This window comes from Olea europaea, chromosome 7 (genome assembly GCF_002742605.1).
Source record: "Olea europaea var. sylvestris chromosome 7, O_europaea_v1, whole genome shotgun sequence".
NCBI classification, from domain to species: domain Eukaryota; kingdom Viridiplantae; phylum Streptophyta; class Magnoliopsida; order Lamiales; family Oleaceae; genus Olea; species Olea europaea.
Window position 1 is genome coordinate 23623735 of NC_036243.1, and position 23016 is coordinate 23646750.

General features: G+C 36.5%; 3 protein-coding genes across 10 annotated transcripts; 1 reads left to right on the forward strand and 2 right to left on the reverse strand.

Annotated features, from left to right (window-relative positions):
* Positions 1-1227: 1227 nt before the first annotated feature.
* LOC111397490 (PHD finger protein EHD3-like) lies at positions 1228-9632 on the reverse strand. 7 transcript variants are annotated; one of them, XM_023024448.1, is made up of 8 exons: positions 9540-9632; positions 8975-9006; positions 8670-8869; positions 5193-5426; positions 4711-5055; positions 3486-3575; positions 3334-3378; positions 1228-2572 (listed from the first exon to the last, which is right to left on the reverse strand). In XM_023024448.1, the coding sequence occupies exons 4-8, from the start codon at positions 5340-5342 to the stop codon at positions 1694-1696; spliced, it is 1509 nt and encodes a 502-aa protein (XP_022880216.1). In that variant the 5' UTR covers positions 5343-5426; positions 8670-8869; positions 8975-9006; positions 9540-9632; the 3' UTR covers positions 1228-1693. The 7 variants fall into 7 exon arrangements, with proteins under 7 accessions (XP_022880216.1, XP_022880214.1, XP_022880217.1 ...); XM_023024446.1 differs by having other exon boundaries at positions 4711-4859; positions 4950-5055; positions 8670-9006; XM_023024449.1 differs by lacking the exon at positions 8975-9006.
* A 6358-nt stretch (positions 9633-15990) lies between these two features.
* Positions 15991-18679, forward strand: LOC111397494 (BTB/POZ domain-containing protein At4g08455). The gene is made up of 2 exons (XM_023024453.1): positions 15991-16487; positions 18088-18679. The coding sequence occupies exons 1-2, from the start codon at positions 16068-16070 to the stop codon at positions 18553-18555; spliced, it is 888 nt and encodes a 295-aa protein (XP_022880221.1). The 5' UTR covers positions 15991-16067; the 3' UTR covers positions 18556-18679.
* A 59-nt stretch (positions 18680-18738) lies between these two features.
* On the reverse strand, positions 18739-22341 carry LOC111397493 (probable methyltransferase PMT10). 2 transcript variants are annotated; one of them, XM_023024451.1, is made up of 9 exons: positions 21623-22340; positions 21219-21368; positions 20870-21140; positions 20525-20635; positions 20189-20348; positions 19719-19976; positions 19447-19569; positions 19192-19269; positions 18739-19103 (listed from the first exon to the last, which is right to left on the reverse strand). In XM_023024451.1, exons 1-9 carry the CDS (start codon positions 22244-22246, stop codon positions 18905-18907), a joined length of 1974 nt encoding a protein of 657 aa, XP_022880219.1. In that variant the 5' UTR covers positions 22247-22340; the 3' UTR covers positions 18739-18904. The 2 variants fall into 2 exon arrangements, with proteins under 2 accessions (XP_022880219.1, XP_022880220.1); XM_023024452.1 differs by having other exon boundaries at positions 18771-19103; positions 19192-19286; positions 21623-22341.
* Positions 22342-23016: the final 675 nt, after the last annotated feature.

The following is a 23016-nucleotide window of genomic DNA, read 5'->3' on the forward strand; positions in this document are numbered from 1 at the left end:
GCAACATTACACGAGAACATTGTAGAAAAAAGGGTTTCCAAGAATCTCATAGGTCTCGTGCCGTATAAATACCTGATATCTTTCTTCAGAGACACACCACCAAGCAAAAGAAAGAGAGTTCATAAACATATAAAACATTTTCAAAAGAAGAGTAGAAATGAATTCCAGCAACAGCAATGGTCCACGATCGAGCAAGAATGAAAGTTTGATTCCCAAAGGAAAGCAGCACGTTTCAACGAGGATGGGAAAGAAAATGGCCAAGGCTGCGAAGAATGTAGCAAAATCGGCAGTCACGGCTGCCAAGAAGCACAACGACAAGGCGAAGATAAGTGCCGGTAACTAGAATTCTTGATGAACATAGTGCCAAATTCGAAAGCTATAGTTTTTTATTGTCTTGTTTGTATAATATAATACATATGCATGTAACAAGGGAATAACTACATATGCATGTAACAAGGGAGTAACAGTGATAAAATGATGTGTGTGTGTGTGTTTATGTAACATTTACATAAAAGTTGTACTGTGTTTATTATTAGTAAATAGCTACCCCGCTGTGCATTTGAGATTGTACTCGTTTATTTTCAAGTTTCTTGGATATAATTGAGGTATGCCCATTTCATTGCCGGGAACGAATTTAATGTTTTTTGGTTCACTGCGATTACTAGCAAGTTCGGTTCCTTTAACCATCTTTCACGTATACAAGTATTGGAGTGGAAGTAATTTCGTTTATGCATATGAATAATTAATGGAGTGCTAATCCAATAGATCGAAACAAAGCCTTTCCGTTATGAATAGTTTAATTAGTCTACTTCAAATAAACAATCGATGGACAGGCTATTAGCTCAGTGGTAGAGCGTGCCCCTAATAATTGCGTCTTTGTTCCAGGGCTGTGAGGGCTCTCAACCACAAAGATAGTTCAATGTGCTTTTCAAAGTATCCGAAATGGTTTGAGAAAAGAGAGAAAAATCAGCTTTTACTCTTTAAGTTTTGTAAATCCAATCTTCCAATGGTAAAGCCCCATCTATTTTTCTTCAGACGATCTTCTGGCAATGCCACAAAATGTACACCAATGGCATATGTTTGGTAAGGTAAACTGGTATGGATCGTATATTAAAGAAGAGAAACTAATTCAATCCTAGTAATACATACCAAACATTCCCTGAAGACCCATGGAGGAAAATTGAAAAGAAGATAAAGGAAAGAACAAAGAAATAAGAGTTGCTACACTTTTGAAAAACAAGATTTCTAATTGAACCTCTTTTGAAAAGTTCCAAAAGAGTTTAACATGGGGGAAACAAATATGTTCTCTTGGCCTAATTTTCAAGGAGGGTAATTCTCCATATTTCGATGGTGTAATCTAATCTAACAACCAACGAAATATATCCTGATTCCTCCTTCCTCCCATTAAGAAAAGAAAAGTATCAACTGTAAAGTACAAACCTAAGACAATTCAGCAACTGCTATCATACAAATATACCAGACAGAGGGCAGGAATTCTTCGGTCGGGCAAAAGCGGATATCAGTCCCACCATCAAAGTCAAATTCTGTCTATCAATCTGTAAAAATATCAGTCAACTACATGATGAAGCAGCATACGTTGTCCTACACTAAAACTACAGGTACATGAACTCCTGTGTCAAACAAAAACCAAGGTTAGGCTCTTAGTCCTCAAAAATAGTAGTTGCTTAATTATTTAACTATTCAACCACATGGCCGCCTGATTCTCCTCATTGTTCAGAGTTTTGGCTGCATTTAAAAGCATGTCAACACCACCGTCTTTATCCAAACCCTCTTCGCCCTTTAGCATTCCATCCAAGGCTCTCTTTTCAGCTGTGTTTTGTGTATTCTCGTACATCCCTTTTGCTCTGCGCATACGCTGGAGATCAGAATTACATTTTTTGCAAAACCATTTCCCTTTGGGTATGCAAGTGCGAGGAGGCTGCATGCAATAGATGTGATACGCATGATCACAGCCATCACACAGAACAATCTTATCATCATCTCGATCTGCGAGGCAAGCTCTACATAGACAAGAAGGGCAATACCAACACGGACCATAAGATTTCAACTGCTTACTAGTCAAGCATCTCACATGGAAAAACTTTTGAGAACAGAAGGAATGGCCACAAATTCTATAATCTTCATCATTTCCAACCTCGGCTCCACAAACCTTGCAGTTTTGAAACTCCCTTTCCAGCTCAATTTCATCGCTGACTAGCTCATTTGAACTATCCTCCAGTTCCTCAGGCGCTTCCTCATCCACGAGGTCATCTCCTCCATCAGCATCAATCAATGATCTGGAAGCATTCAGTCTCTCACAAGCTATGCAGTCATCGTGTGGGGATTCAATCCCCTTTGACGAACAGGTGGTACAGTACCAACTTCTGAGGGGAATTTCTTTCACAGCAGGTTCAATACAGGAGACGTGATACATTTCCTCACAAGAATCACACACTAGACCATTGCTTCCATCTGACTTCTCTCCGCAACACCTGCAAGAGCGGACTTCAAAGATAGGACAGGCCTCTGTTTGCTCCACTTTAGCATGCATGTCAGATTCTTGTGTAAGAAACTGCCAGTGTCAGAAAATTACAAATATCATGTCCTTCCACAACTACTGAGGATATCCTAGAGATCTCAAACTGATTACGTGATTAGTCTTTACCACTGGACAATAGCTTCACTCATTAACACAATGATTCAATATTGCTCATAATCTCCAAGACCATTTAATCTAGAACGTTGAAAGAGTAATAAATACAGGATGACAAAACTGAACTACAAGAAATAGTTATGCACTCACAAATAATTTTTCTTTCCTTCATTATCTGATCATATATATGTTCATTACAGGGTAATCAGGATAAACGTTAAAAATATGGCATAATTAAGGACTAAAACGAACCACAAGCTTAGAAATATATCTAAATTCTTCATAAAAACCAGCTGCCAACCAGACAACGGATCTCAAAGGTGAGAGACACTTATTATTCAACTAGATCTGGCAAATTGATTATTATAAGAACGGATGTAAAGTAAAGATAGAATTTATAGTCAAAATGCATTGCAATAGCTTCTACACATGCATTAACTATTTTGTAATTTAGTATCAATATAAATCATATGATGCATACATGAGACGTCGCATGAATCGTCCAGCCACCCTGTACTTTCTTTTCCACAATGCAACAAATGAGGCCACAACATATTTGAAACAGGTCCATACATACTTGATTTGGATAATTAACAATCTTAAACTGCTCATTCAACACGTTCTCACCCCGCCTCCCACCCGCAATGAGCATGAGAAGGGAAATAAGAGGAAACTATTACCTCATGCCTGCAATCCTCAGGAATGTTGTGTCCAGAACTGCCCACCTGATGATACCCAAAAAGGTAAGAAAAAACATTAAGGCATAGAAACAGAAAACAAATCAATGGAGGACACCATAGGCATAAATATAATATCTGCAAGTCTAATCTACCTGTGCACTAAGAGAAGTAATTGATTTATCTGAAAGACACTTTGCAAGGGTTGTCATATCAGTGCCAACCTTTTGGAGCTTCTTCCAAACCTATAAAAGGATGTTAGCACTTAAGGCTGAAGATAGTATGCCCTTGTTTGTTTCCCATTTTTAAGTAAGAATGCATTTCGAAATAGTTAATTGGTGTAGAATGTGTGGTTAAGAATTAAGAAAAGGTTTTAATTTTGCGTGTAATATTATTTTATTGAAGATGTAAGGTTGAAAAGAAGGGAGAGAAAAATGTATTTTGAAAAAATGGGTATCAAACAAGGGCTATATGGAAACATAAAGCAACATCTTCCCTACTTGATTGTATGAGATACACACCCAATAGCTACTTTAAATCTACCCATATACAGATCAAGTGCAAAAGAAATTTAAAAATAAAATAAGGGAAGCAAGAAACCCAAATTCTAATATACTTAAGCTTTGACCTTGCCAATAACAAGATAAGAAAAGAAAAACTCGAAAGTTACCCTCCTATCAAATGTTACCTTCTGTTTTCCTTATAAGATAACCCATCTATATTTGTGTTGCCCATCTGCATCCACATAGTTTCTCAAAGATTTAACATCCTAATTTACACTGCCTAACTACCCTGAAGTTTTCAGAAAATACAGGATACTCCCATGTCTCCACAGGTGATCATGTTCAGATGCATGCGTCACAAGAAATTGAAACACAATATTCAGAAGTGCACCTTTATGTCAACAACAACACTATCAACTTGACTGGGCTCACCTAAGCCTTATCCTACACTTCTACTCCCCTCGGCTTGATCAAGGGCCATCTTCAAAGTTACACCAGGAAAGGCTATACTTCTCATTACCGTGTCTTTTTTCCTCTAAGTTAATAGACAATAAAAGTTTCAGGGCAGTCATTAATCTTTGAAAGTAAATCATTTCAAACACTTAACTAACAAAATAAATGTTTTTGGCACAGTACATTGCCACATACATGCAAATCAAGAACGAAGTAGACCCCTTGACACAGATTGGGTAACTTGACACCGATTGCTGTTACCCACAGCAGCTATATACATCAGTTGTTCCCCAGACTTAAAGATCCCTATATGGGGCAAGATGAAACAAAAATGCCTATGCATCTATGAACATATATGAGCTGTCAATCAAGAGTATTTAAAGATACTAACAATTAGGACATTATAGGGAAGTGCAAAACATACCTGTTGAATGTCCGAATAGAAGAGCACTGGTGAACTTTCATATGCACCCTCCTCCATCTTTGAGTTTATTAGACTCAAATCTAATAATTTGTCAGCCTTCAATCCATGAAAATTTTCGAGCAGTAAACTGCATAGTTGGGCAAATTTTTCTGACATAATGATATCGGAAAACATGCACCGACAGAGTTCTGTACCAGTGCAATGATTCGATTCATTAACTGATCTTCTGAAAGGTTTACCTACACTGCCTAGAGCTGCATTTTGGATATCGTCACATACAAACCCAGTCTGCAAGGAGCATTTGCTTCCATTTTCACAAGAATAAATAGAGTCCTGGGGACCAAACTGGAAAGATTTATTACATCATCTTTTAGATACAAAATAGAATTATAAGCATATAGAAAGACAAAAAGAAGAGTGGTTCCTGATTCTTATGCATCAGATGACGAATGGAATCCTAAAATTCTAATAGCATTATGTACCTTAATAGTAGTTCTGCTACCACTTCCCGGATGAAACAAAAGAGCATTTTGAATGCATTTCTTCAAAGCACCTTCACTCTCTAATGACTGACATATTTGCTCCAAAACATAATTTCTCTGTTTCTTGAGGGAGAAATCATTGGAATTCATAAGAGCATCAGCTACTTTCTGAGAACCACTAACTTGCGTATTAAAATTTGTGAATGGAACTGCATCCAATAATGGCTTCACTGACTGCAAAGATCAAATCAAGAAATCTTAGAGAAGAACAGAGAAGGGATACATGAAAATGAGAAATGCCAACAATGAAGTGACTGGTAAAAACATTTCGTTCTTGAAGTAATGGTACAAATATCATTGTAGGAACTTCGACATCATCAAATCCACACATAAACATTGATATATCAAAACTTTAACCAAAAACTAATAAGATCATGGAATAGTTCATGATCAAGTATGAAATATCTTTAGGAATAATGACTACCAAAGATAATCTCAAGAAATAAGATGCAGTGACTGAAGCATTTTCTGACCATTGAACTGCATGATTCTACAATGAGCTAAATAACCAAGCCATGTTTTTCCTTCAGCTTTCTTCTGTGAATCTTGTTTTACACAATGCCCCGGAGCACATAAAGAACGACTGCTACAGGAGAACTCGAATTGAATATATATATGCTAATAAAATTATGTATTAAATGAAAGCAATATCATAGATTATCCTAAACAAGGGGAGAAAGAAAAGAAAGAGAATAGATGGAAAGGTCGTCACAAACAAAATCAGCACGGATTGTTTCAAGCTGTTTCCTCGGAGAAGATAAAAATATTCATTCATGTCAAGAATCACCAAGAGAGCGATGCGACAGTTATAATCAAAATGTATATGAAGAATTATGGTTTATAAGCAGCAGCAATAAATCTTAAAGGAAATGAAAAAGGAAAAATGAAGGTATGTAATGTAAGATTGACCAGATTAACATTCAAAAGCCATCAATTTTATTTGTTTTCTATCTTTGCAAATAAATGCACTAAACTCAACAAATGCAAGCACCACAACACATTGTGAGTACTATATTCCCATACCTCACTCATAGCTTTCAATACATAAGACATATTGAAAGAGCAAAAGAAATAACCTCACACAAAATACCTGCAACATTTAGAAAGCCATCTTTTGTTGCTATTCTTTCACTGGTGAACTATGTCCATTTCACTCCCTTTTGAGACACTAAAACAATAGCCATTCAACAGAGTTGGACAGGTTGTTGACTACCTCACTCGAATATGTGATCTCTCCATTAAGATCAATTTCACAAAAACAGCTGGCTCAATGGACTGGCGCGTAATTTCCATCACATTAACAGTAGCACCCTAGATGTTGCTTCTGTTTGGCTTTCATTCCATTTTGCTAAAATTTTACTTTTCAATAAATGAGCGGTGGAAAAAGTGGATAGTATTTGTGGTCATATGAAATGTGAGTTAATATTCATTTTTGACTTTGATTTTTAGCAAAATGAAATGAAACTCAAACAGAGGCATCGAAGGGAATCCATAGCGAAGAACTTATCACTTATGTGTTTCCACATATTAGGTATATCGCTCCCTTAAGATTAAAATCACTTCTTCGACTTCAATAGAATCATTTCATTTATCCAGCCTCAATAGGCATTCAACTATCTTACATCCTGGCATTTAATGCTGATATCATTGAATTCATTTCTCAACTTTCTAAATAAAATCACCGGGGGAAGGGAAAATACACAGATCTTCAACGAACTTTACTTTCTCATTGTCATTTCTGTTTTCAACATTTTCCACATTATATGACTTAATGGGAGCATTTCTTGTTCACTACCATTCTCCCAGTAAACATAATGCTCATCTTAAGGTATCTAACTTCACTTACATAAAGGTGGGTCAAAAAATTTCATCTCTTTATTAATTTTTTCAAATTTAAAAGTTAATTGATTCCCATTCATAATCATCATAGATGAACTTTCAGAAAGAAGGTTCAATTTAAGGTCCATCTTCATTAAGTCAAAGTGATGCATCCTGGTTTCAAAAAACCTTTTCTGGGCACGCCTCATCAAGAGGTACATATAGAAATTACTGAGGCATGAATTCTGAAGACCATTTATAATGCTCACACCTCAAAGCTCACGCCTCAGATTCTTGGAGTCATGCGCTCCTATTTTTTGTTCAGTTTTTTTGGCATGGGACACTAATTAAAAACTCATTTTTTAATTTGTTAAATGCAAATTGAAAAGTCCAATATCATTATGTTAAACAATAAAAGCAGTTATATAAATAAGAATAAAAAAGGGTTTTACAAAGGCCAAACACCAAAACACCACGCAAAAGCTATCTGTTGAGATCCAATGTCATGTCAAGTCAAGTCTTTTTCACCTTTTTGTGAATTTTTGTTTCTATTATTTTGTTCGTTCATTTATTTAGCCTTGTGTTTAGTGCAAATCTCTAACTCATCTCTTTCCTTTCTTCTTCAATATTTTTATAATGGTTAGAAGAAAGCTATGCATGTTCTAACTAAATATGATCTCATAAGTCATAACTGTAACATATAAGAAGATTTACCATGAATGGGAATAATTTATTTGCCACTCTATTGATTTATTTTTAGCTTGTGAATTTAAATTTTTGGTTATGAAAATTTTGCAATTTTATATATTTTTTAAACTTATCCTCACAAAAGAAACGCGCCTCAGTACCCAATTACCCCTTTTAAACATTGATCCCATGTGCTGTCTTCCACTTCTCTAATCCAGCATCATTTTAGACAGGAAAACGGTCATGAGAAGAATCATTATTGGTGAATCGCCCTGTAACCAAGAAACCCTCTTATTCTATAAAGCTTTTGTAATTCTACATCCCACAGTATATTACTTTCTGCCCATCCCTTCATTTCTAAAGATTTTTCCAGATCCTTGATAAGAGTGGTGAGAGCATGCTAGATTGCGGTAATATATGGTAAAAATAAGGTTGGAGACATCTAATGATTGTGGAGTCAATATAAATTGAGGTGAAATGCTTTCCCTAGGATCCCTTGCCAACTCATGTAGCATTTTTTAAGAGAGCTCATTTCTAATCAAAATGCATGCATCTTCTTTTGAAATAAGATTCTTTAATATGTAACAGTTTCCTATAATGAAAATTCTATCCAAGGTACTCCAAAGTGCTCGCCTCCCCTTTATAGTAAATCTAAAAACCCTACCCTCGTGATTTCTTTGTAGCCTGGCAAACAAACTAGCTTAGCACATGAGGTTATCAGGTAGCAGATATTCATGGACTTTCTCCAACAGTAAGTCTTTAGCTAACATTCCCGATCTAAGCGCCTCAAGATAAGGAGATAGTGGCAACTAAAAGCACACAAAGCTCTGTCCGTTTTCAGCAGAATATAAACCAAGAGAAAATAATGAAGCATATTGTGGAAAAAATGAAACAAGTGAATTTTATTGACACCTTTTCAGTAATTTGACTCACTGAATCTTCCGAAACCTTCCCACGATCTGTGCATTTCACATTCTTTCGCCTCTTGTATGTACGTAAAGAATCGCCAGCCAACCTAGTGAAATTTGTACCACTATTTTCAACTTTTGCAGTGCCATTTGCACTAAGGACAGTATTCAATGCCACTATTCCACTCCCATTTCCACTGCCACCTGCACATCCATTGCTTTCTTTCTTAGTATGAACCATGTCTTTTCTTCAATTGAAGAAAAGACACAAAATTTACAAGTTTTGAAGCTCATAAACTAGGGTTTCACCAGGAAAGTCCCAACCACTAATATCCAAGATTCTGCAGGTTCAAAAAAATAAAACAAATTTATTTCTCTTGTTAAATTATATGAGAACCAGAAACTCTAAAAACTAGTAAAAGATTTCATATACAATTCAAAAAATTAAAGTACATTTGTTATTAAGAACATAAGAAAAACCTTCTACCATTGCAAATTGATCAAAAAGAAATAGAAACATTACCAAGTGAAATTCGCAAGCCAGGAAAAGATTATAATTTTCTCAAGCTTCAAACCCTTAAAACCCATTAAATTAACTATAACTAAACTTTAAAATATTTACAACAGTAAACTATTCAGTTCTGTTTCATGTACAAAAAAATAAAAACTCATATTTACAGAATTAACTATATAAACCGAAATCCTTTCAGAATAAAGGCAAATTTCAAGCTTTCCAAGCCCTTAAAACCCAAAAATTAACCAAAACTATACCATGAATTTCACAAAAAAAGGCCGTAATTTTACTTCTTGCATATGATAAAATGCCCACAGAACACGGTACATGATAAATTAATATAGAGATAGGGAGACTTACACGAGTTTAGAGAGAGACGGGGAGAATTTGAGCAGTTGATTTTAAACCCTAGAGAGAGAGTAAGTGATGTGTAGTATTATCCGAGAGGGCTTTTTAAAATTTTGAAAAATGCGAGGGCCTCTGCGTAGTTATAGTTTTATTTTCTTTTTCCTTTTTTTTTTCTTTCTTTTGTCAACCCACTGCAACCCAACATCCCCGTAATCTCAGCCCAAGTGCTTGCACTTGTTTGGTATAGATTTTGAGCCAATTAAAATCAATTACGGTGGGCAGGGATTTTGATAATTGATTTTTTAATTATTAGAAGTAAATTGGACCCTATCTGTGAGAGAAAAATTTAAAAATGACAGCTAAAATAGTGAAATAACGATAAAAAAAAATTAATTTTAATTAACTTAAAATCTGTACCAAACAAGCTCGTAAAAACCCCCAAAAATTTCTCCCAAAACGTCTGGTTCTCTTCCTATTTCCTATTTTCGATTTTAATCAAGTTCCAAACTTGAACTACACATATAAATTAAGATTAATGAAGGGAAATCAATTATCAACCCCCCTCCAATGTTCATACCGTATGTGGGTGTGGCATTGTTGAGTCCTCTAATGAATGGATGAGGCATTTCGCTTTCAACAGAAAACTTTGCAAGAAAAAATGAGAACACCCATAAAAAATTAGCAACCAAGCGTCGATCATTCAATGTCTGAAATTCTGAACACTAACTTCAAAAATAACGGCTCCACTGCGACCCACCTACCTTCTATTAGTGTGTCTCCACCGCGTGCAAAAAACTGCCCACCCTTCGTGTTGAAATCGCCGATGATATGTGAAAGGGCTGAAGTCGGATGGGCGGTAGGGGACGTGAATAATTCTGAGTATGAAGACTAACGTATATATTTTATCGTGAGAAGTAGAGTTTGTTTGGAGTGTCTGACCATTTTATCCTTCAAGCTTGAAATTAAAAGTGAGTCAGGTGTGCATTTAACTATAAAATAGACCACAGATGGACGGTAGGATGTTTTTCGCAACAAAACGTTGAAATAAGGGCAAAAATGCAAAAAAATGAAACATAAGGACGTTTTCCGCAACAAGTGCCAAACATAGGGACGTTTTATGCTATTAACCCAATTCAATATATATACCTAGATTGACATTGACACATATTTCTAAAATGCACGTTTTCTCCCCAAAATTTTAATCATATGTAACCAATTTTGTAATTTAAGTTGTTTCATGATGAATGATTTTATTATCTGATTGCCAAAATTAATTTTCTTTTAAATTACAACATGTCAATCTAAGCTGAGGTGTTAGAGTCAAAATAAAGATATAAGATGCAAAAATTACGAGAAGGTTTAGGGCTTGTTTGATCTTATTAATTTTGCCCTTGTTTTATCCCCATTTTGGGAGAAATAATACATTTTAAATAGTAGATTGATAGAGAATGTGTGATTAAAAAGTAAAGAAAAGTTTTGGATTTATGTATAATATTATTTTTATTGAAGAATGTGGTTGAAAATGAGTTTTGAAAAAATGAATTTTTAGAATAATGAGATCAAACAAGGGTTTAATTTATGATTTGTTATATGATCATTTTCAACCACACATTCATATAATAAAATATTTTATACGTAAATTAAAACTTTATTTACTTTTTAATAACACATTATCTTAATATTCAATCATTTTTTTCCCTGATTAATAAGAATCAGAGATTATACGGTATTGGTTGGAAGCTGAAATTTTTGTGGTTTTGTCTAGCCTTTAAGCATTTATGCTGTGTATTTGATCAGCGTGTATTTGTTCATTTCCACCATTTCCATATCATTTTTCACTGTTTATACCCTAATCTCTGTATTGTTTTGCATGCAGGTGAAACTCAGGTTACTCACTGTTAAATTGCATAACAGAGGCCGCTACTATGATAAGCCAAACAATCTGTCATACGAAAATGGATTTGTGGTGTTCTTCGACTTTGTCCATGTCAAAATGTTTACGAAAGGTAATTTAACGAAGTTTTTAGATGCGGTTGTTAATGATTCAATGTTGGGGTTTTACTACAGAAAACAAAAATTGAGTTTAGGGAAGGGGTTGAATAGATTGGAGAGTGAGAAGGATATAAAGGAAATGCTTAGGGATAGAGGTGACCGTCCAGTCGTGCAGATATATGTTGTCGCCCCATTGCAATTGCATGCATTGGCAATGCATGCATCGATCCCAGAAGATGATGCACAATGCGATGAACCACAAACTTTTGAAGGTTGCTATGTACTTTATGTGGAAGAAATTGAAGGTGTGGAGCCTAAAATTGATTGGTCGGATCAGGTTTTTCACGACAATGCTGAAGAGTTGCGATCATAGTACGAGGAAACCCTTCAATACCATTGCGAAGAAGATCAAAATGTGGGTCATATGGGTGTTGAAAATGATGAAGTTAGGGTTGAAGCTGAGGTTGAATGTGGGGTTGAAAGTTTGGTGGAATCTGATTATGAGATGGAGGATCAACCAGTATCTACTGCTGAAATTGAGCGTGAAAGGGTAAATTTTGATTTTGGATTAGGTGTGGGAGATGAGCATCAAGTTAGGGATTCGGATACCGACTATGGGGACTCCGATGAGTTGCGAAGTATGGAGAGTACAAATGAGGATGATACAACTTCAAGAAGAAGGGTTTCGACTGATGCTTTCAATTCAATGACTGATATGGGAGACCCAAAATTCAGTCAAGGTAATTTCAACACATTGTTTACCTCACTTGTAGCCCATTCTCTATGGATGACTAAGAGGATTGTATTTTCTTATTTTTAGGTTTGGTATTTGAGTCCAAACTGTGTTGAAGGCTGCCATCACTTCATACTCAGTTATGAGCAACAGAGAGATTAAATACAAGAAGAATGATACATCAAGATTGAGAGCTAAGTGCAAGTGAGAGTGTCCCTTGGTTTTGTATGCTACCAAGGAGCGTGTCAAGACAACTTGGATGATCAAAACATATGTGCCAGAGCATACATGCTCAATGGTGTATAAGAATTTTCGAGTGACTTCCACGTATTTGGTAGATAGATATTTATCTGATTGGAGGTCCGAACCAAATATGTAAGTCAGCACATTCACGAAGAGGGTTAAAAGGGACGATTTAGGTAATATATCACTCTGGCAAGTGTATAGAACTAAGGAGAAAGCACTAGAGAAGATTAGGGGGACTGTGGTGGACCATTACAAAATACTGTGGGATTATTGTGAAGAGTTGAAGTGGACTAATAGTAGGACCACAGCATTTGTTGAAGGTTATGCTGGAGAATTCCGATGGTTATATGTTTGCCTTGGAGCTTTAAAGGAGGGTTTCATTAGGGGTGTAGAAGGGTGATTGGTCTAGATGGTTGCTTTATAAAGACGGAGTATGGTGGGCAGTTATTGTCTGTCGTTGGAGTGGATGCAAACAATGGTATGTATCCAATAGCGTATGCAATTGTTGAGGTAGAAAATGAAAACAATTGGAGGTGGTTTTTAGACCTGCTGAAAGATAATTTGCATATACACAATGGCATGCACTAAACATTCATTTCAGATAAGCAAAAGGGGTTGGTTAATGCGATTGAGTCGTTGTTTGAGAGTGCGGAGCACAGAACATGTGTTCGACATTTGTACAATAATTTCAGCGCGATGCATAAGGGACTGGCTATGAAGAATTGCCTTTGGGATGCAGCCAGAGCCACTACTGTGCCACAGTGGCTTTCACATATACAAAAATGTTGGACCTCGACCCAGCCGCGTATGGGTGGCTAGAACAAAAACCAGCCTTCCATTGGAGCAAATCCCACTTTCGAGAGTGGACGCAGTGTGACATGTTGCTGAACAATTTGTATGAATCATTCAACAATACAATTGTCACTGCAAGAGAGAAGCCCATTCTAACTATGCTTGAGGAGATTAGGGTATACTTGATGAAGAGAATTGTAGCCCGTAGGGAGGCAGCTGATAGATGGACATCAATAGTGGGCCCTAGAATCCAAATTTTTTTCGAAAAGAACAGTAAGCGTCAAGGTTTGAATGGGCTGAATATGCGGGGAATGAGAAGTTCCAAGTTCAGCACAATGTAGGCATTACAGTACATTCTATTGACCTTAGGGCAAGGACTTGTACATGTCGTGGGTGGCAGTTATCGGGAATCCCTTGTTGCCACGTGATTGCCTCATTGGTATCAAAAGGCCTTAATGTTGTTGATTATGTACATGCCATCTACAAAAAGGACTGTTATTTGATCACGTATACGCCTTCAATTTTCCCAATTACAGGACCAGACTCATGGCCTAGTCCAGGTCTCAACCGACTCAGACCACCTGCATACACAAAGAAGGTCAAGAGGCCAAAAAAGAATAGAAGAAAAGAACCTAATGAGGTGGAGTCTTCTAGTCAAGCAAAGAAGTCTAGAATGTCTTCGCAAAATAAAACCCCTTCAAAGACAATTTCAGCAGGTATATCTGGCGCGAAGAAAAGAGCAAGTCAAACTCAAAGTTGTCGAAAATGTGGAGAATCATGGCACAACAGTAGGAGCTGCAAAGGGGCACTACCACCAGTAAGGAATTAGGGACAATCAGATCATTTTTTTGGTTTCTGTAGAATGCAGTTTGCGACTATCTTGAAGTAACCGTTGAACTGTAAATTTCTTTTGTTTAAACATATGAATGCTATGTCAATGGACATCTCTGTTTTGCCAATATATTAGATGCAAATTTGGCCGTAAATATTAACTATAATATTAAGCCTTTTATTGTATCATTACAGACCTATTTGTTCAGTATAGTCTACTGCTTTTTTAATTTGAAGTTTGACCAGTAAGTGGAGTTAGTGGGTTGATTAGTGTGTGGGGTTGCTTGTTGAGTTTGCTGTGAGTTGTTGATGCAATGAATGAAAGGAATTTCAAACAGGATGTACAGGGACGGTTTTAGCAAAAATATGAAACATAGGGACGTTATGCGCAAATAGGTGACAAACGTAGGGATATTTTACGCAAACATTGTCCAACTTTGGGGAAAGCATGTTTACGGCTTTAGTTTATAGTGCAGATTTCTGAGACTAAGCTTAGCGAGTTTTTGGTAATAGCGAATGATAGCTAGTATGAAAACCAAAATTTGTTTTCCGAAAACGCATCAACTGTGGTGACGATGAACATTCCATTTTCGAAATGCATCAAACACGGGTGATGATTAACACGGGATTTCTAAAAGGGCATCAGCCGTGGTGATGATGAACAATGAATTTTCAAAAATGCATCAACCACGGTGATGATGAACAGTAGGCTTCGGCACTGCAGTTCGCGGAGAATAATTTTTTCTTTTTCTTTTTTGGGAATAACCATTTTATCGTGGGAAGCAGAGTTTGTTTAGAGTGTCTGACCATTTTACCCTTCAAGCTTGAAATTAAAAGTGAGTCAGATGTACATTTAACTGTGAAATAGACGGCAAATGGACGGAATGACGTTTTTCACAACGAAACGTTGAAATAAGGACGAAAATACAAAAAAATGAAATGTAAGGACGTTTTCTGCAACAAGTGCCAAACATAGGGACGTTTTGTGCTATTAACTCTATTGAATTTTGTTATTTGTACATAAACGATTACTAAAAAAGATTGGATGAAAAAGTCGACTGTGTTTTAAATTGACAAATGATAGAGTGTCATATGAATATTATGTAATCCTTTTATGTAAATTTTGATATACATGTAATAAGGTCTATATATATTTGTGATGACAATAGTGGCACTAGGAGGCATTATTGACTTTTCTTTCATTTTTCTCTCTTTGAAAGATAGAATTGTGTTCCCAACAAAGTCGTGTTTTTAGGATGAATATGAGTGTAAATTTCTACAAGGAAATTAAAAACACGAGGGAACTATTTCTCTATGGTGTGTTTGATTGCAAGTATGAAATTTATATGGAAAAAAAATAAATTCTAGATAATTCAATTACATATAATTTATTTGTATGAAAATTGTCAACTAAATTTCTTTGATTGATTTAATTTTCAACCTAAAAAATATTACACTTGTCTATTTTTTATTGGTAGGTATATGAGAGAGATGGATAGGTAAGAGAGAGTGAATTCCTTGAAAAATAAAATCCTACTTAAAAAATTATATATATTTTTCTTGATTTTGAGAAAAATATGATTACATGATTAAAAGTAGAAAAATATTTTCTATGAAAAAAAATGACAGTCAAACGATATAAAGTAGAAATGTTGGTATAAAAAATATATTTTTTATGAATATTCACAATTAAACTCACCCTCGAAACTCAAGCCAAGTTGTTATAATCCCTAAAATTGAGGGGATTAATTCTGCAGTTTCCCCATTTATTTTCATTTCCTCTACAGTCAGAGCCTCTCCAATCTACTCCAATTTCAACATAAGTCGCGTGTTTTCGAAGATGTCCCAAAAGACAGCCCACATATTTCTAGCTGGAAAGGCACAAAAGGTGGAGAGAGAAATTTTAAGAAAAGGAAAAAAATTATAATCATCACTCTGAAGAGAAAATGCGACGTAGCCAGCACCGTAGGCGGCGATTTTCTTCTGACACCGACGCAGACTTTGACGACGAGGAGGAAGACGAGGGAGAAGACGAAGACTACGACGAAGACGGATCCGTTGTGAGGAGGGGAAAGATGAAATGCATTTCGTGCAAGGAGGAGTATGGGGCACGTGATGCCGGCACGTGCAGGGAGTGCTACGAGGAGGCCGGCGAGACGGAGGAGGAGCTCAAGCGCGAGATCGAGGACCTCAAGGCCAAGGTCAATTTCCTCCGGCTACTCTCTACTGGATCTGGTGGGCCCATATCCATTTCCAGGTCTAATACGTTGGCCTTCTCTGATGTTGTATTGATCGCCTCTGGTTCGACTGATTCTGCCGATACTCAGACCAGTTTTCCCTCCGTCCCTGCCCATCGGGCTGTCCTGGTATGGTACCCATTTCACCATTTCCGTTAAAAATAATAATAATAATAAATCGTCTTACGGCTGGGTTTTTTTGGGATATTTTGATGGGAAATGATGGGATTTGGAACACTTTAATTTAATTTTTTCTGGCTTTTAGTTTTAATGTAGCTCTACACCAGTACAAAGAATCGATCCTAACAGTTGGTGTTTTCTAAATTCATCTGCTGAAATTGTGAAGAAAGTTATGTAATGAAGATTGGAACTACCGAGTGTTGACAATAAATGTGAAAGAAATGGGATTCTATGCTTTATTGAATATTTATGTTTTCACCAAAAAGATAATAAATTGCCTCTGGTGAATTCTGTGCAAGCATGACTGAAATATATGTACAAAAATAGTTCTACTGATACTCAAGTGAATATATGCATGTTTGCTTTTGTATCTGAAGAAGCTACTATGTTCTGTTATAAGACATCTTTGCTTAAAATCCACTGGTTAGATGTCTGTGGGAACTTTGAACTTCAAAAAAATGTTTTTCTGCACTTGATCCAGCAATGGCATCTGTGTAAGTTAGAAGTTCTGGTTCTTCTATATATTCCGTGGTTATTTACATGGATCACTGCATAATTTGTTCAGCGAAAGACATTTTTAGGAACATCTCTAGATCAAAAGTACGCCCCTAGGATTTTTAGGAATCCCTGAAAAATAGCTTCACTTTGATTTGAAATATAATAATATCTTTTACGTAAAACTCCTACATTTGGTTGAGATTGTATAATGATTTATATTGTTAATCACGTCTTGTAACTTGGATTGTCTCATAGAGCCCTCAGCTTTCCATTCTATGATTTTATCCCCTGAAATTATCGATTTATGCCAATATTCCAGTTACTTTCAGCAGAAATTATAGCAAAAGGAAACTTCGTGTAAATCGTAAGGCCTAAATGATAGCCATCTTTATCTTTGTCTATCATTTGGAACTGGATTCCAAGCATCAGAAATATGGATAAGTGGACTAGGTGATATGAAAAAATTATCATGGAAGCAGTGAAGTCATTTAGAACATGTTTGATGTAGAATTTTTGAGAATAGGTATTGTTGAAGTGATACTTTCAGAGAATGTGGGGTTAGAAAGTAAAAAAAGTTACGGTTCCACGTTCAAAATTATTTTTGGGAGAATGTAATTGAATATGAGTTTGGGCAAACAAGTTTTAAAAGAATCTGTATGTAGTGGGGGCTTAATCTAGCTGACGTGCTCAAAGTATTATAGAGTGAGGTGATGCGTGGCTGCAATTCTTAAAGCCTCCTATAAATTCAAAAGCTTTTTGCTGTTGTGATATTTCCGATCATCATAGGGTCCTTGCACATCCTTGTATCATATAAAGGGTGACTGTCATTTATTGTGGCTTAAGGGCTCATTTTTCCGCCCTCCCTTTCAACTCCCATATTTCCAGAAGTGAAAATATAGACACTTTTTGCGTCATGATGTTTACTTGAATGAATAGCTCTCTCGGTTGAGATTATCCTTCTCTATATTCCCCTATCAGACGGAAGCTCCTGGTTTCTGCTACTATCATCTAGTTAATTGTATTAACTTTGATAATCTTGATTGGCATGCAGACAAGTCGTTCTCCAGTGTTTCGGGCCATGCTCGAAAATGAAATGGAGGAAAGCATAAGCGGGACCATCAAAGTCAGTGATGCATCATATGATGCTCTACGAGCATTCGTCAGCTATCTGTACACAGCTGAAGCATGCCTCGATGAGCACATGGCTTGTGACCTCTTGGTGCTGGCTGAAAAGTATCAAGTTACACATCTCAAGACCCACTGCGAGAAGTTCCTGATGTCCAGACTGAACTGGGAAAACTCACTCCCCTATTATGCTTTCGCTCACCAGCACTCTGCAAAATGCTTGCTTGATGCATCATTGTCGTTGATCATGGACAACATGGACAAGCTTAGTAAGCGAGAAGAGTACATGGAACTTGTGGAGAAGGATCCCAGGGTGGTGGTAGAAATCTATGAAGCTTATCTTTCCAAACAGGTGAACACTGCTGCAAGTAAAGATCCAAACACAAAACTATAGGCCGAGTATGTTGCTTGTGTTACTGAATTAAAATTGGCGTGTGAATGTTGTTATGTAGATGCATTCTCAAAAACATTGTATATCGAGAAAATGTTCAATGGTATCTTTCTGGCTTTCCAATCGATGTTTTTGGACCACCGATGACAATTTTCGAGACATTTAAGACAATAATTTCCAGACAAGAAAATTAATTTTTTTCTATATTGGAATGCGACAAATATATGAAAATTTAATCCTTTTATGTTTCTGTCAAGTCACTACAATACACATTACTAATTAGAGTCTTCAAAAGAGAAGAAAATGTAACTTTTGTGAATGGAAAACAAAAGCAAAAATCTTGGCGATGACATTATAGACGTTTCTCGCAAGTCATAAGTTTCCAGGTCGAATATGGACCTTCATCGCTATCAAACATAAAGGTCACCCATCCCATCGCCCTAGCAGTTTCTTGGAGTTGATAAATGACCGATATAGTGTCACGAATGTAAGCTCGTCCACCCGGTCTTAAGATTCGATCCATCTCTAGCATTATGTTTGTGATGTTACATCTGAGAAAAAAAAATCCGATGCAGAAACAAGATTTCCCTTAAATATAAGTGAATTTTAGACACTGACGGGAAAAACTGAAATTTTTACCTTTTTTGTTCAGCAGAGAAAAGGGCCACTGCGTTCAGCAGATCATATGTTCTTGGATATGTTTCGAAGGGCTCACACCTACAAATTGTTTCATGCTCAAGTTTGAACAAAAGTTTCAGTAAGAATAGCAAAATTGATTAAGAAGAGCGAAAATGGACGGACATCTACAGAAGGATTTTGTAAGAATGTGTAAAAGTATTAGAAATATGTTGTTTTCTTGTGAAAATATGTACGAGACATATAGAGGGCTCGTACCAATCGTGCATGACTCCAATCAAGCCGCGATCAAAAATTAAAGGCAATGTGTTTGGACCACTGATAGGAACAACATTCATAACCCAGCAATCAACCTCAAGATCATGTAATGCTGCGGCAAACCTGTAATGTGATTCGGAGAGTTTTTACTTACTTTCAGAAAAAGTACTTTCACCTTTTTAAGTACGATCAAACAATCTCACAGTATTCACATGGTTGACAGCTATAAAATACATAGAAATTGAAGTGCAAATAGAAGGAAGGAAAAATACCCTCCATATCCAGCTTTCATGTCCATCACATTGCGCATACCCATGTCTTTCAAGTGAAAAACGTTAACGTATCCGCTTACAATTTCCTTCCAGTATTTTGAATCCGCTTTGTAAATTTCCTTCCTAGACTTATCAGCATCCATTTTGATGCTGAAAAGTCTGTCCGGTGGATAATGCAGACGTGCAGGCCAGCTAGTAACATTAGCTCCGTAACCATTATCAGCTAAACGGGTTATGCATGGCTCCAGATTTACGTACCTGTGATTTGAAAACTAAAGCCTCTCAGTTTCTGTCTGCATAAAAGAAGTCGAAACTAAAATACACCTCAAAAATTCACAGTCGAGGGGATAAGTGAGCAGTATAATTAGGCTCTACAACGTTTCCAAGTATAAACATGAAGCTAATTCAGACAAAATGCTAGGCCAGCTGGAATAATGTTTTGTGAAAATACAAAGAAGTTGGTAAAATACCAGATGTTATCAGGATTATTGTCAGCGTCACATAATGAAGGCTGTACACCAGAATCACGGCTGAGATAGCAGCTGTTGTTTAGCGGCTTTTGCCATATGGCAATATACCCTTCCTTCTCTACAAGTTCCCAGCACATGCGGCTAGTAAGATCCTCCATCGCTGAGAACAAGTTTGTTTAAGATTTAGTGGTACTACATATTATATCATTGTGCTGAAACGAAGACATTCATGACAATAATTATACGGTGAATAATCAAAAGTACTAAAAAAGTGTTTGACAGACAGGGAATGAATAAAAAATTGTCATTTACGATTATATTATGAAGACCTGTTACCTCTCCATTGATCTAATAGGTTATCTTCATGTTCGTAAACTGGTCGTGCAATCCAAATGAAATATCCCCCTACCCTTAACATTCTGTTTATCTCGAGAAGCAAAAGCCCATCTTCACCAAAATCCACAAGTAATAATCAGCAAAGACTTAGGTGTTAAAACATACGAAGAAAGCTGCACAAAATGACAGTACTATAATATGATCATATTAGAGAAGAAAAAAAATAATCGCTGCCACTTTTCCTCCGAATTCAGTCACATCATGAAGAGCCGGACAAAATTTTCAGTTGCAATACAAAATAGAGAAACAAAAAGAATAGATCAAATTGAGATAAAGCAAATATACCATCACGAGTCCAATTGATTCCGCAACTTGAACAATGAATCAGATCAAAAGCCTCGCTTGGATAAGGCAAACGATGTGTTGCCAATGATGCCACCATGGCAGGCACACCTCGTTCAAGGGCAAACTGAATCTGGTTATTATGAAGATCTTTTGAAGCTATTGATAGAGTTGTTACATTCCGCTCCATCAAATGTGCACCAAAACTCGCCACTCCACAACCAATATCTAAGGCAACCCGCGTACGTTTCCCAAATGCAATTTCAGGAACCATCTATACACACTTACTTCGGAAATTAAAGATAACGCAAATAAACGGTAAAATTTTGTCGGTTTTGGAAAATAAACGAACCTTGGAAATCTGATTCAAGTGTTCATTAGCGCTAAGGATAAATTGTGTTCTGCCAGCTGAAAATGTATACTTATTGCCTTGTCTTGATATCAAATTTTGTCCTCCTTTATCTTCGACCAAGTTTGTGTGAGGTATATTATCATACCAAACCTACGATTACATTTGAGAACTTCTTTAAATTGTCTTCATTCTGGTAAACTATCATCTAAACAGTAATTTTAGTCTGCAATAAGGTTATTGAACTAAGAAATCATATTCATATAAAATTAGATTTTTCTAAAATGTTAAGCCCCCAATTAATAAATTATACATTATTATGCATTATCTTTGTAATGAAGGTAGCATTTCAAAGACAAAATCAAAATTAATTAACGTTCACAAAGATTGGATAATTAAGGTTATACCTCATCCCTGCTTTTGGGCCATGGAATTTGAAGCTTGTAATCTTTAGGCCTAGGCACCAAACAGTCCAATCCTTTGCCATGTTGAGGACAATTTCTCTGGTACTTTTCGACTTTCTCTGAGGAATTCGACCTAGAATTTGCCTCCATATTATCCAAACAAGGAATGATGTCGATCGTACTCGAATCACAGACTCTGAATTTGTCAACCTTAATCACTTTTTGCTCGTAATTTTCTAGTTGGTAATCACTTTCATTCACCATCACACTCTGTATCAGACTCTCGTCGAATTCTCCGACTACGAAGTCCTCCGTCATGGCACCGGTCTGGTCAACTATTCCAGTCCTCTCAAACCTCGGTTTACGCGGTGGCGGCGGAAGTGACGGTGCAAATGGGACTTTGTCGGTGGATGGGAAGAAAGAAAGTTGACGCTCTTGGAGTGAGGTGGTGGGGGTAGGGGTGGTAGAGGTGGCATCAAAAGAGTGTTTGAAGAGAAAGAAAAGGGAAGATGATAGGAGGAAAATTGATGTGATCTTGATGAATGAAGGGGTGGTAGTGGTGGTCACTGGTGTCACACCATGGCGGTTGTCGGTGGCGGAGGATGAGCTTGTGAACATTGCATTCATGGAGATTCTTTGTGTGTGAATTTTGTGAAAGATTAGATTAGAGAATGGAGAGATGGAAACAAATTTATGAGACTTTTTGTTTGGATTCTTTGCTGATTTCTTACCTTAATACCATGTGTCTTGTCTGTATAACATGTCTCTGCCTTTTCTCCATTACACTTCCCTCCAGTTCTCTACAATTTCAAATCAAAATTATTACTATAATTAGGTAAATTCCTCCAGGGTCCCAACCCGAATCCCCAACATTTTAACATTGTGCGTAGAATTCTGTCTAATATAAAATGTCGATGCAACATGCTCGCAGTGTTTGACTGGAAATGTAAAATTATTCAAAAAGATTCCCTTTACTCACGAAATCAAAAGAAATTTTCTATTTATACACTGGAGGTTAACATGCCCGTATACACTCTCCTTACATGAGGAGTGCTTGCGCCCAATAAAAAAAATACGAGCACTCTCTCTTGTGAAGGAGTGTACACAGGCTTGTGTACGCATAGCACGGCTCAATCAAAATGGTGATGGTTCAATATCGTTCTCTTCAAACAATTTTTACCCTTAGATATAGGCGGCGTTTGTTTCCCAGTTCTGTGAAATGAAAATGAGAAATATAGTCGTTATGGACTCCATATAAGAGATAGAAATTCAAATTTGACAATTTGATATAATGGATAACGATCATATTTTTCATTTAAATAGAGAAAGAATGAGAAACAAACAAGGACATATTATGTAACACGTGGTCGTTATACGTTTAAATATTATACATTTTA